The sequence below is a fragment of the Grammomys surdaster genome, unplaced genomic scaffold (genome assembly GCF_004785775.1).
Source record: "Grammomys surdaster isolate TR1022 unplaced genomic scaffold, NIH_TR_1.0 125877, whole genome shotgun sequence".
Taxonomy (NCBI): Eukaryota; Metazoa; Chordata; class Mammalia; order Rodentia; family Muridae; genus Grammomys; species Grammomys surdaster.
This window is the reverse complement of record NW_021620702.1, coordinates 556,042-567,870: the sequence shown is the minus strand read 5'-3', so window position 1 is coordinate 567,870 and position 11,829 is coordinate 556,042. Positions and strand designations below refer to the sequence as shown.

The window sequence follows — 11,829 nt, the reverse complement described above, 5'->3', positions numbered from 1 at the left end:
TCTGGTGACAGGTTAGCCAGCACACACATGTGAAACAGTTTATCTCTTGGTGAGCATGGTGGCATATATCTTTAATCCTAGCAGATTAAAGGCAGAGACTTGGAGGCAAAGACTGACAGAGCTCTGTGAGTTCTAAGGCAGTGTGGTCTACAGAGTGAGTTCCAAGCCAGCCAAGGCTAAACTTTGTCTCAAAGGTGGAATCGGGGAGAGCTGTAGAGACAGAGAAGAGGTTGCTGCTCTTGCAGAGGATTCTCAGTCTGATTCCCAGCACCCACCTAATGGCTCATAACCATCAGTAACCCCAGATGCCCTCTTCTGACCTCCACAGGAACCATAGCGCACATACATACATGCAGCCAAAACACCAGGACACACGATATAAAAACAAACCAACCCCACTATTTTTGGAATGGGTCAAGAATGCCTCAGCACACATACGGAGGTCAGAGGACAACTGGGTATAGTCCACTTTCTCCCTCCACCTCTATGTGGGTTGTGGGAGTCACACTCAGGTTGTTAGGCATATGCAAAAGTGCTTTACCCTGCAGGCCTTCCCACTGGTCCCTAAACTAGTAACACTTTCTAATAGAGGCTTAGCTGGGTCTGGTGGTACAGTTCTGTTGTCCCAGCTCTCAAGAGGACAGAGGCAAGAGAAAAGGTTATTTCAGCATAGTGAGTTTGGGGCCAGCCTTGGCAAAAAAAGATTTTTCAAAACAGAGATGCCTTCAGTCTCATGATTTATTTTTTCCTCACAACATCCTATTCTTTTCCTTCATGAGACTTAATTAAAATTCATAAATACAGGCTGGGGAGATGGGTCAGCGGTTAAGAGCACTGACTGCTCTTCCAGAGATTCTGAGTTCAATTCCCAGCAACCACATGGTGGCTCATAATCATCTGTAATGGGATCTGATGCCCTCTTCTGGTGTGTCTGAAGACACAGTGTACTCACATACATAAAATAAACAAATCTTAAATAAAAATTCATAATAAATATACAATTGTCAATTTTATAAATATCTCTCTATCCTACTGGAATCAACATTCCAAGAGCAAAGAAAGTGAGCCTGCTTTGTTACCTGACAATAATTTCCAGTTATGAAACCAAACCTCATTCCTGGTATCTACTCACACTGGATGCTGCTGGGGCTTCAGTGGAGGCAAGCTTTCCAGGCCCTTCTCCCAAGCAGTAACAGCTGTGGTGATATCCTCCTCAGATAGGGTGGCCAGCTCCTCTTCCTATCAAGAACAAACATGAGAGGGGCACACAGGGTAAAGAGACTCAATTCCTGCTCTCGAACAACTAAGAAGGTTGGCCACAATCAACATCTGCTTCCTAGATACCTTCTACCTAAGGCCCTAAGGCTCTGTGAGGGTGTCTTGCCCAGTTCCAAACCTCGGGCTCATTGCTGACAGCTCTCCCCTCAGGAGACAGGGGCTGTGGCTGTGGCTGTTTTTGGAGGTAGGGACGTAGGGCCAGGACACCCTGCTGTTTTAGCACAGTCTCTGCAGCTCGCTGGCACGGCTCCTGGGTACTCAGAGTCTGGAACCAGCTTTGTAGGGCACCCAAGTCCTCTGTGGGTGTAATGAAAAAGAACAAATGTAAGGATCAAGACTGTGCAGGCTTCCCCGTGCTCTCCCCAGTGATCTGGGCCATATTCAGCTACAGTTTCAGTGAAAACTAAGAGAGGCTTAGATATCCTACTCTACAGCCCTGCACCCAGCACTTGGGCTTGGAGGTGAAACAATGTACAATTCTCACCAGGAAGGTAAGCTGGGTCTTGCAGTAAGGGGTACAGTGCCCCCCATAAGACAATGTCGGCCAGAGACTCTGTGTCCTGGTTGGAGAAAGAGAAAAGGGCACAGGTAAAACATTCATATTTCCCAATAGTAACAGCTATTGCTGCTGCTGCTCTTTCTTTCTTTTTTTTTTTTTTAAAGCCCTGGCTGTCCTTGCCAGTCTGACCAGATCTGCCTGCCTCTGCCTCCAGAACCCTGGGATTAAATGCATGTGCCACCACACTCGGCTTCTCATTAAGCCCCTATGTTACTACACCCATGTTTGGTTTTTTTAAGTAAGGTGTCACATAGCCCCTGCTGTCCTTGAACCTGTGTACCCAAGAATGACTTTGAACATCTTCTGATCCTTCTATTTCTATCTCCCAAAAGTCAGGATTACAAGTGTGTGCCACCACACAGAGTTTTTGCTTTCTGTGTGCCAAGTACTAGTGCTTTCTAACAAAATCCTTGAGATATCTCTAAATAAGGCAGAAACTATCACTTCCATTTCACAAAGGAAAAAAACAAAAAAATAACAAAAAATAACAAAAACAAAACAAGAACTAGTTGTGGCATGTGCCTTTGATCCCACCACCTGGGAAGCAAAGATGACAGGCAAGTTTTGGGCCACCCTGATCTGCATAGTGAGTTCCAGGACAGCGAAGGCTAACAGAAAAACTTTGTCTCAAAAAAACAAACAACAAAAATTAAGAATTAAGCCGGGCGGTGGTGGCGCACGCCTTTAATCCCAGCACTTGGGAGGCAGAGGCAGGAGGATTTCTGAGTTCGAGGCCAGCCTGGTCTACAGAGTGAGTTCCAGGACAGCCCGGGCTACACAGAGAAACCCTGTCTCGAAAAACCAAAAAAAAAAAAAAAAAAATTAAGAATTAGTGAGTTTACCGGGCAGAGGTGGCACACATCTTTAATCCTAGCACTTGAGAGGCAGAGGCAGGCGGATTTCTGAGTTCGAGGCCAGCCTGGTCTATGGAGTGAGTTCCAGGACAGCCAGGGCTACACAGAGAAACCCTGTCTCAAAAAAACAAAACAACATCAAAAAAAAAAAAAAAAAAAAAAGAATTAGTGAGTTTAAGTAATGTGTCAAGGTTACCGTGCTAATAACTAGTTGTTGGGGTCTGAGTAAACTCTCCCCACAAAGTCCTATCCCATAGCCTTCCAAACCCCATTTCAAGCCGACTCACCCCGGCCAGGAAAGGACAGTTTTGACGACTCAAACTGTGATCGATATGAGCCAGGACTCTCCGAAGTGGGCCGAGCACATCCTCCCCTTTCTTGCCTTGAACCACTAGACAGTGTAGGGCGGCAGACAGAACCGGCTGAAATGCAGGGGAAATGGGTCAGGATGTTCATACAGAGGAGAAGGGGCAGGCTGCCCTCCCCTCCCTGGTACATGGATTCACCTGTAGTTCTGTTGCTTCCCATTCCAGCCATTGGTTCGTAAGATCGTCTTGTTCCCAGCCACATAACAGAAAAAAATATCTGCCCAGGGAGAGAAAACGAGGTTGAAGGGTTTGTCTAGTTCACGGATGAACACTCAGTGAACAGTGTTTGCAAATAAGGTCACAAAAACATCAGTGAGGCCTGCTCTGATCCAGCCACCTCCCAACACCAAGAACCAATACTGGCCGGGCGGTGGTGGCGCGCCTTTAATCCCAGCACTTGGGAGGCAGAGACAGGCGGATGTCTGAGTTCGAGGCCAGCCTGGTCTACGGAGTGAGTTCCAGGACAGCCAGGGCTACAAAAAAGAACCAATACTGACCGGCAGATTGCACTAGCAGAGAAGAGGTAATTGCCGCTATCCAGCTGCAAGACCGGGACCTTAGGCCGGGTAAGGAATGGTACCACGCACTCTGAGACAGAGGAAAATGGGTGAAAATCAGAGGTAAGTAAATAAATGATTTGACGTGTGTGCGGGGGGCGGGGGGGTGGGGGGGGGGTGGGTTTGGAATATGCTAGAGAGGCCAGCAAGTTTCAGTTGAGACTGTCAACTGGAATAAGAGGTAAAGTCCACAGAAAGGAATAGAATAGTGCTGCCGCCAAGCCGTCACAGTGCGAGAACAGAACTAATAGAGCCGGGGTGGGGGTTTGACAAGAGAAACTCTTAGAAAGTCACCCAAAAAAACTGGCTGGGAATGAGTGATAAACTTCAAGGACAGAGTGTGTACATGTCTGTATTGAGGTCCTGGAAGGAGACAGAGGCTTCCCCAAAACGACACAGGGGAGGTCGGAGGTTATCACGAGAGTGGCCGGGTGGAGAGGGAGTTGCACGATAGGTGGGAGGGAAGGTCAGTAAGTCAGCGGAGTGAAGCAGGATCCTGGAAAACTAACCGGAGGGGAGACTTAAAACGAGGCTTGAAGAGTACAGTGAGGGTACCTAAGGGAACTAACTTAAGCAGGGTCATGGAAAGAAAGGCTGGAGTGACCAAAACTAACGTAGAGTCGACTGGGGGGACGGGCACTGGAGCCCGGCAGACAACTGTGAGATGAACGCCCCTCGCCCGCCGCCCACCAGCAAGCCACTCCCGTACCTTCCGGGCCTACGGTGCTGATGAGCAGCTCCGCCCGACCCCGGGCCCTCGCGGCCGCAGCCAGCACGGGCAGGCTCCCCGGGGAACCCTCGCTCACGAACAGCCTCATCGCACCTCCGAGCCCACGCTGATGCAACCGGAACCGACCTCCCGCTTCTGGGTTAAGCTGCAAGGTAAGTCGGGAAATGGAGTTCTGTGTCGGCCGCACGCTCGCGGTCGGCTCCCGGAAAGTCGACTATTTATCCCATCATGCATCACTACGAAACAGGAAATGGCTACCAACGAGACCCGGAAGTCGACGACGCGGGCTAGCGCGACACTCTGGGTCCTCCGCTCCGAGAGGATGGTTTGAACCATTGCTGTAAAGCCATCCGAGAGCTGCGGCAACGCCAGTGATGGCACTTTCTGACTCTGTAGTGGGGTCGTTAAAGTGGTGATCGTGATTGCCGATATCGGGATTTTTAATTGGTGTGTGTGCGGGGAGGCGGGAGCGTGGAAATGCGTTTAGCCGCTGAGCCTCCTCGGTGCCTGTAATCAGTGTTTTAAGACCTCAGAGGGCGCACACCTTTAGTCTCAGCCCTTGGGAAGCAGAGCCAGGAGGTTTAGAAGTTCAAAGTCATCCTTGACTACATGCCTAGTTCTAGGCTAGCCCGGGCTCCTAGAGGACCTGTCTTTATTTAAAAAAAAAAAAAAAAGATTAAAAATCAGTTTTGTAGTTGGGGAATTATGAGCAAACTTTAGTGTCAACTTGGAAATTAATGTGTTTAGCCACAAAGGATGTGGCTAGTGAAATTTTACTACTTAGGAATTGGGAATGTGGTTTAGTTAGTGTTTGCTTAGCGTGTGCAAACTGCTGGGTTCACACGAAACACAACACTTTGTGAGGTGGTGCACCCATCCCTGCAATCTCAGCGTTGACGAAGTGGTGATAAAATGGTCATAAATTAAACGTTATCCTCTATTGCAAGCCAGCATAAGCTACTAGAGATCTGTCAGTAAGTCAATGAGGAGGCCTGGAAAGATGGCTCAGCAGAGAAGAACACAGGCCGATCTTCCTCTGGACTCTTCTTTGACTTCTAGCCTTTGCAGGGTTCACAGTTGTCTGTAACTTGAGTCCTAGGGGAATCAGACTCCCTCTTCTGGCCTTCATGATTACTGCATGCATGTGGTGCAGAGACCTACCTGCGTTCAAAACACCCATACAAATAAAAGAAAAAGGAGTTGGCTGTGGTGGGACACTCCCTTGATTCCAGGACTCAGAAGGTAAAGGCAGTTGGATCTCTTTGAGTTCAAAGTTAGCCGGATCTTCATAGACCTAGTCTCAAAAAAAAAAAAAAAAAAGGTGTGTGATTTTTGTTTTTCTTAATTTAAAAAAATGGGGAGAGGGGGTGTTGAGAGATAACTCAGGTTGATGCTCTCGAAGAAGGAGTACAGGGATCTAGCTCCAAGCACACACATGGCAGGCAGCAGGCAGCTCACAACCTGTAACATTAGTGCCTCTTCTGGCCTCTCTGGGCCTGCCCCAAAATGGTATATTCAACTTGCAGGCAAAACTAAAACAAGCCCTGGAAAAAAATAAAAATAAAATAGCACTAGCCTCCCCCCATTTACATATAGCTAGACAATCACAGCAAAGGGAGAAGAGAGTGTATGTTAGTTACATAAGGGCAAACTGAGGGGAAGTGAGAGCTTTCACAATAAAGACAAACACATGCAAAAGGGGTGTATTATCTTTTTTAAAAAAAACTTAGTATGTGGCTCTCTGCTCCTCCCCGTTCCAGAGACAGTCACATCTCCTTGTGCAGTGCCAGCCTCGTCCCGTAGACGCAATGGTGAAGGTTGCAGTGAATGGATTTAGCTGTATTGGGCATACCTAATTACCAGGGCTGCCTTCTCCTCTGCATCTGGCTAAGTGGAGATTGTTGCCATCAAAGGCCTCTTCACTGACCTAAACTTCATGATCTAGTATGACTCTGCCCATAGCAAGTTCAACAGCACCATCAAGACCGATAATGGGAAGCTTGTCATCAATGGGAAGCCCATCACCGTCTTCCAGGAGCGAGATCTCACTAACAACAAATGGGGTGATGCTGGTGCCAAGTATGTCGTGGAGTCCACTGGCGTCTTCACCACCATGGAGAAGGCCAGGGCCCACTTGAAAGGTGGAGCCAAAAGGGTCATCATCTTTCCTCTTTCTGCTGATGTTGCCATGTTTGTGATAGACATAAGCCACAAGAAATAGGACAACTCGCTCAAGATGTCAGCAATGCATCCTGCACCACCAACTGCTTAGCGCCCCCTGGCCAAGTTCATCCATGACAACTTTGGCATCGTGGAAGGGCTCATGACCACGGTCCATGCCATCACTGCCACTCAGAAGACTGCGGATGGCCCCTCTGGGAAGCTGTGGTGTGATGGGCACGGGGCTGCCCAGAACATCATCCCTGCATCCACTGGTGCTGCCAAGGCTGTGGGCAAGGTCATCCCAGAGCTGAACGGGAAGCTGACTGGCATGGCCTTCCATGTTCCTACCCCCAGTGTATCCATTGTGGATCTGACATGCCGCCTGGAGAAACCTGCCAAGTATGATGACATCAAGAAGGTGGTGAAGCAGGCTTCTGAGGGCCCACTCAAGGGCATCCTGGGCTACACTGAGGACCAAGTTGTCTCAAGCAACTCCCACTCCTCCACCTTTGATGCTGGGACTGACATTGCTCTCAGTGACAACTTTGTAAAGCTCATTTCCTGGTATGAAGATGAATACGGCTACAAAAACAGGGTGGTGGAACTCATGGCCTACATGGCCTCCAAGGAGTAAGAAACCCTGGGCCACCCACCCCAGCAAAGACACTGAAATCAAGAGAGAGGCCCTGGGTTGCTGAGGAGTCTCTGTCCCAACTCAGTCCCCAACACTGAGCATCTCCCTCACAATTTCCATCCCAGACCCCCATAATAATAGGAGGGGCCTAAAGAGCCTTACTCTCTTTGAAAACCATCAATAAAGCTCACTGCACCCAAACAAACAAACAAGCAAACAAACAAAAAACCAGTAAGTATGTACAGCTGTGGTGTTTGTGTGGCGGTCAGAGGATACCTTTGTAGAGTTGGTTCTCACCTTTCTTTGCTTTTGTTTTTCTTTTGGAGACATAATATAAGGTGACTAGATGTAGTGACACATGCTTTTTTAAGGTTTGTTCATTATGTACATGGTGTTCTGCCTGAATATACACCTGCACACCAGAAGAGGGCACCCAATCCCATTACAGACGGTTGTGAGCCACCATGTGGTTGCTGGGAATTGAACACAGGACCTCTGGAAGAGCAGTCGGTGCTCTCAGCCATCTCTCCAGCCCCCAAGTGGGGACTGGGATTTTGTGTGTGTGTGTGTGTGTGTGTGTGTGTCTGGATCTCTGTGAGTTTGAACCCAGCCTTGTCTACAGAGCAAGTTCCAGAACAGTCAGGGTGACACAGAGAAACCCTATTTCGACAAACCAAAATAATAACAATATTGGCTGGACATGATGTCTCTTACCAATAATCAACATTCAGGAGATCAAGACAGAAGATTGCTGCAAGTTTGAGACCAGTTTACGATACAGAATGAGCTCAAAGGGTAATCTGAGATACACAGTGAAACCCTGTCTCAACAGACCCCACCCAACCCAAACTAAAGGTGCTTGCTCCAAGCAATAAGCCTGATTGACCTGAAGTCAATGCCCAGGACACACAGGGTGGAAACAATTTCTGAAAGCTACTCTCGGGAGCTGGAGAAGTGGCTCAGTGGTTAAGAGCACTGACTGCTCTTCCGAAGGTCCTGAGTTCAATTCTCAGCAACCACATGGTGGCTCACAGCCATCTGTAAAAGAGATCTGATGCCCTCTTCAGGTGAGTCTGGAAACAGCTACAGTGTACTCACATAAATAAAATAAATCTTAAAAAAAAAAAAAAAAGAAAGCTTCTCTCTCTCTCTCTCTCTCTCTCTCTTACTGATACACACATTCTCACTGACACACACACAAACACTCTCTCTCTCTCTCATTGATACACACACACACACACACATGCCCTCACTGATACACACATACACGCTCTCTCTCTCACTGATACACACACGTTCTCACTGGCACACACATGTCCACACAGGCACACAGAGACAGACACATAATCAAAAAAAAAAAAAAAAAAAAAAAAAAGTAATTCTTCAAGATTCCAGATTTTTGATACTAGAGGATAAGGCTTGGGGAAGAGGAGAGTGCCAGGCCTGGTGGCACAGGCCTGTAATCCCGGTACACAGTAGGCAGAGGCAGAAGAGTTGAAAAGTGGTTAAGGGTCAGTCTCAGGCTATAAAGGAAATACTAGGCCATCCAAGGATATAAAGCAAAACCCTGTCTCAAAAAGAAAAAACTATGGAGACTGAAGCAGTGGCTCAGTGGCTATGGAGCCATGGCTCAGTGGCTAAGAGAGTTTGTTCTTGCAGAAAGTCAGGGTTTGGTTTCCAGCACTCATACACACTCATGTACATCTATAAAACTAAAAAAGCTAGACACTATGATATATGCCTATAATTCCAAAACTTGGGATACAAAATGATCAGGAATTCAAGGTCATCTTCACCTACACAGTCAGTTCAAGGCAGGCCTTGGCTACCATGAGGCCCTGTCCCAAAATAATATTTTTCCCCTTAAGATAATTGTTATGTGTACAGATGTTTCAATTGCATGTATGTGTGCGCACCACATGAACACTTGGTGCCTCACAGAGGTCAGAAGAGGGAGTCGGATCTCTAGAACTGGAGTTACAAAGGGTGATGAAGAGCTACCATGTAGGAACTGAACAGCTAGTACTTTTAACTGCTGAGCCATTTCTTCAGACCTGAAGCAAATATGACAAGTCCCAGAGCTCAGTCCAGAGCTTGGGACCAGCCAAGTTCCACAACAGCCTGAGCCACATTGCAAGACCCCTTCTAAAAACCCAAGGTCTAGGTTTGTGTGGTGGTTTGTGGGACCGTGAAAGGATAGCTTGGTTCCTGGTCGAGCACAGGCCTCGAACCCCGGACCCTAATGGGACAACAGCAGGTGTTCGGCCTCTCTCCCAGACCCCAGGCTCCTGACACACCCAAGACCTCCATTGGTCCACGCTTTTCAGTCACATATGGCAATGCAGACCCTCCCAAAGAGGTTTGTGTCACCTAGCACAGGTAGAGGGCATGACTACAGTCCTCAGCCTCAAGGGATTTCCATATTAATGAGCTATCTGAAGGCCAGAGGGCGTAGCCAATTAAGTATTCCTTTTTAGACTCTCCTCTCTCTCTATTTAACTCAGGTCTGCCCTGAGTTTCGTGGGGGTACAGCCAGATTCATTCACTTTTTCCCATGACAATAAAACCTTTTGGAACTATGGACTTCCAACTCGTGTCTTTGGGGCTTGCTGTGGGGAACAGTGGCCACCACCGCCAAGCCTAATCTCTCACCTGAAGACTTCTCTATGTTCCCGCCATGGAGGCTGCCAATTCAACCAAGCTAGCCGAGTCAGGCAAGCAAGTACAGTAACAAAGAGTCTCTTTCCTGTTGGGTGCTGTCGGGGCTTTCTTTCCCCCTCGTTTCTCTCGACTGTGGGCCAGCCCCGTACACCCGTAGTCTCTGTACTTCCAAAGCTGCCAGCGGCATCTGGGAGCCCAGAATGCAGACCACCGGCCTCCAGGTCCATTCGAAAGCCCTGCCCCCAAGAGACTCCCAACTGAGATCTCCCTGCGCCCCAGCGGAGCCCTGCAGCTTCCACAGAGTGCCACGTGGAGTGAACTCAGTCAAAAATCCCGTGCTTCTGGTGCTCCCTGGAGCCACAGGAACCACAACCGCCCAAAAGGATCCATGCCGGTGACCATGTGCGAGCTATCAACCCCACAGTGGTTTTAACTGCAGCACTCAGGAGGCAGAGGCAGGCAGATTTCTGTGAGTTTGAGGCCAGTCTGGTCTACAGAGTGAGTTCCAGGTTAGCCTGGTCTACATAGTGAGACCCTATCTTTTTTTAAAAAGATGTATTTATTTATGTATATGACTACACTGTAGCTGTCTTCAGACACATCAGAAGAGAGCATCCCCTCCCATTACAGATAGTTGTGAGCCACCATGTAGTTGCTGGGAATTGACCTCAGAACCTCTAGAAGAGCTGTCAGTGCTCTTAACCGCTGAGCCATCTCTCCAGCCCCAAGCCCCTGTCTTTAAAAAAAATAAATACAAGGACTAGAATGTAGTTCGGTAGGAAAAAAATCCTGTCTGCTTTACAGAAGGCCTTGGGTTCAGTTGCCAGCAAAGTGGGGGAAGGGGACTTGGAAAAATACAAATTTCAGTGTTTGATAATCAGTTGATCACTGTGAGTGGAGAGGACAAAGACAAGAAGCTGCCAGGCTTCTGCGTGCTCAACCAGGCACATGCTTTTCTATCAGATGCTGGCACTGTCTCTTCCACAGTGACTCTTACCACACTGCATTTTAGTTGTATGAGAGACAGCTCATATTTATCATCACAATTGGCATGGTCCTGCCTAGCATACGTATTAACAAGGAGTCAATAGTTATTTATTAAGTTGAGGGTCTAACTACTGAATACTGGCTCTGGAAGCGTCTTAGTTAGGGTTTTACTGCTGTAAACAGACACCATGACCAAGGCAACTCTTATAAGGACAACATTCAATTGGGGCTGGCTTACAGGTTCAGAGGTTCACTCCATTATCATCAAGGTGGGTACATGGCAGCATCCAGGCAGAGATGGTGCAGGAGGAGCTGAGAGTTCTACATCTTCATATGAAGGCTGCTAGCAGAATACTGACTTCCAGGCAGCTAGGGTGAGGGTCTTAAAGCCACACCCACAGTACACACCTACTCCAACAAGGCCACACTTCCTAATAGTGCCATTCCCTGGGCCAAGCATATACAAACCACTACAGGAAGAGAAAGAGATTTGTAGGGAAGGGTGACATGTTCAATTTGTTACAAACTGAATTTTTTCTTTTTTCTTTTTTTGGTTTAGTCTTTTGAGACAGGGTTTCTCTGTGTATCCCTGGCTGTCCTGGAACTCACTCTGTAGACCAGGCTAGCCTCGAACTCTCGAACTCAGAAATCTGCCTACCTATGCCTCCCAAGTGCTGGACAAACTGAATTTTTAATACCTGTGGAATACTTGTGGAGTTTTTAGGTGGACAACAAATAAGACCAGAGACCCAGAAAAAGATCTTGACTGGAGACAGAGTACGTATCAGGATACAGAGGCCACTCGAGAGAGTAAGATCTCCAAGGAAACGCAAAGGACACAGCTCAGATGGGGTTTTGTGGTTTAAGGAACAGGTGGGCGGGTGGAGGAAGTTTCTCCCTCCCAGTGCAGAGGAAGCATCAGCCACAAGGGGAAGAGGAAAGGACAGAAGCAGAGATCAGTTGGACCATGTGCCACCGAACTGTCAAACAGCTCAGGATTACAGTGTCTGTGCAGAGTGGAGGAGTCTGCTTGGAAAG

General features: G+C 47.9%; 1 protein-coding gene and 1 pseudogene across 2 annotated transcripts in view; one reads left to right on the top strand and one right to left on the bottom strand.

Annotated features, from left to right (window-relative positions):
- The window catches only part of Mars (methionyl-tRNA synthetase), a 16,185-nt gene extending 11,594 nt beyond the window's left edge, over positions 1-4,591 (bottom strand). For both annotated transcript variants that reach the window (XM_028752097.1, XM_028752099.1), the window contains exons 1-7: positions 4,326-4,591; positions 3,557-3,647; positions 3,198-3,276; positions 2,979-3,113; positions 1,763-1,838; positions 1,397-1,575; positions 1,133-1,239 (exon numbers count right to left, since the gene is read on the bottom strand). In XM_028752097.1, coding sequence (XP_028607930.1) covers positions 1,133-1,239; positions 1,397-1,575; positions 1,763-1,838; positions 2,979-3,113; positions 3,198-3,276; positions 3,557-3,647; positions 4,326-4,434 — 776 coding nt within the window. In that variant the 5' untranslated portion in view covers positions 4,435-4,591. The remainder of the gene's footprint in view (positions 1-1,132; positions 1,240-1,396; positions 1,576-1,762; positions 1,839-2,978; positions 3,114-3,197; positions 3,277-3,556; positions 3,648-4,325) is intronic.
- A 1,563-nt stretch (positions 4,592-6,154) lies between these two features.
- LOC114608176 lies at positions 6,155-7,143 on the top strand (annotated as a pseudogene).
- Positions 7,144-11,829: the final 4,686 nt, after the last annotated feature.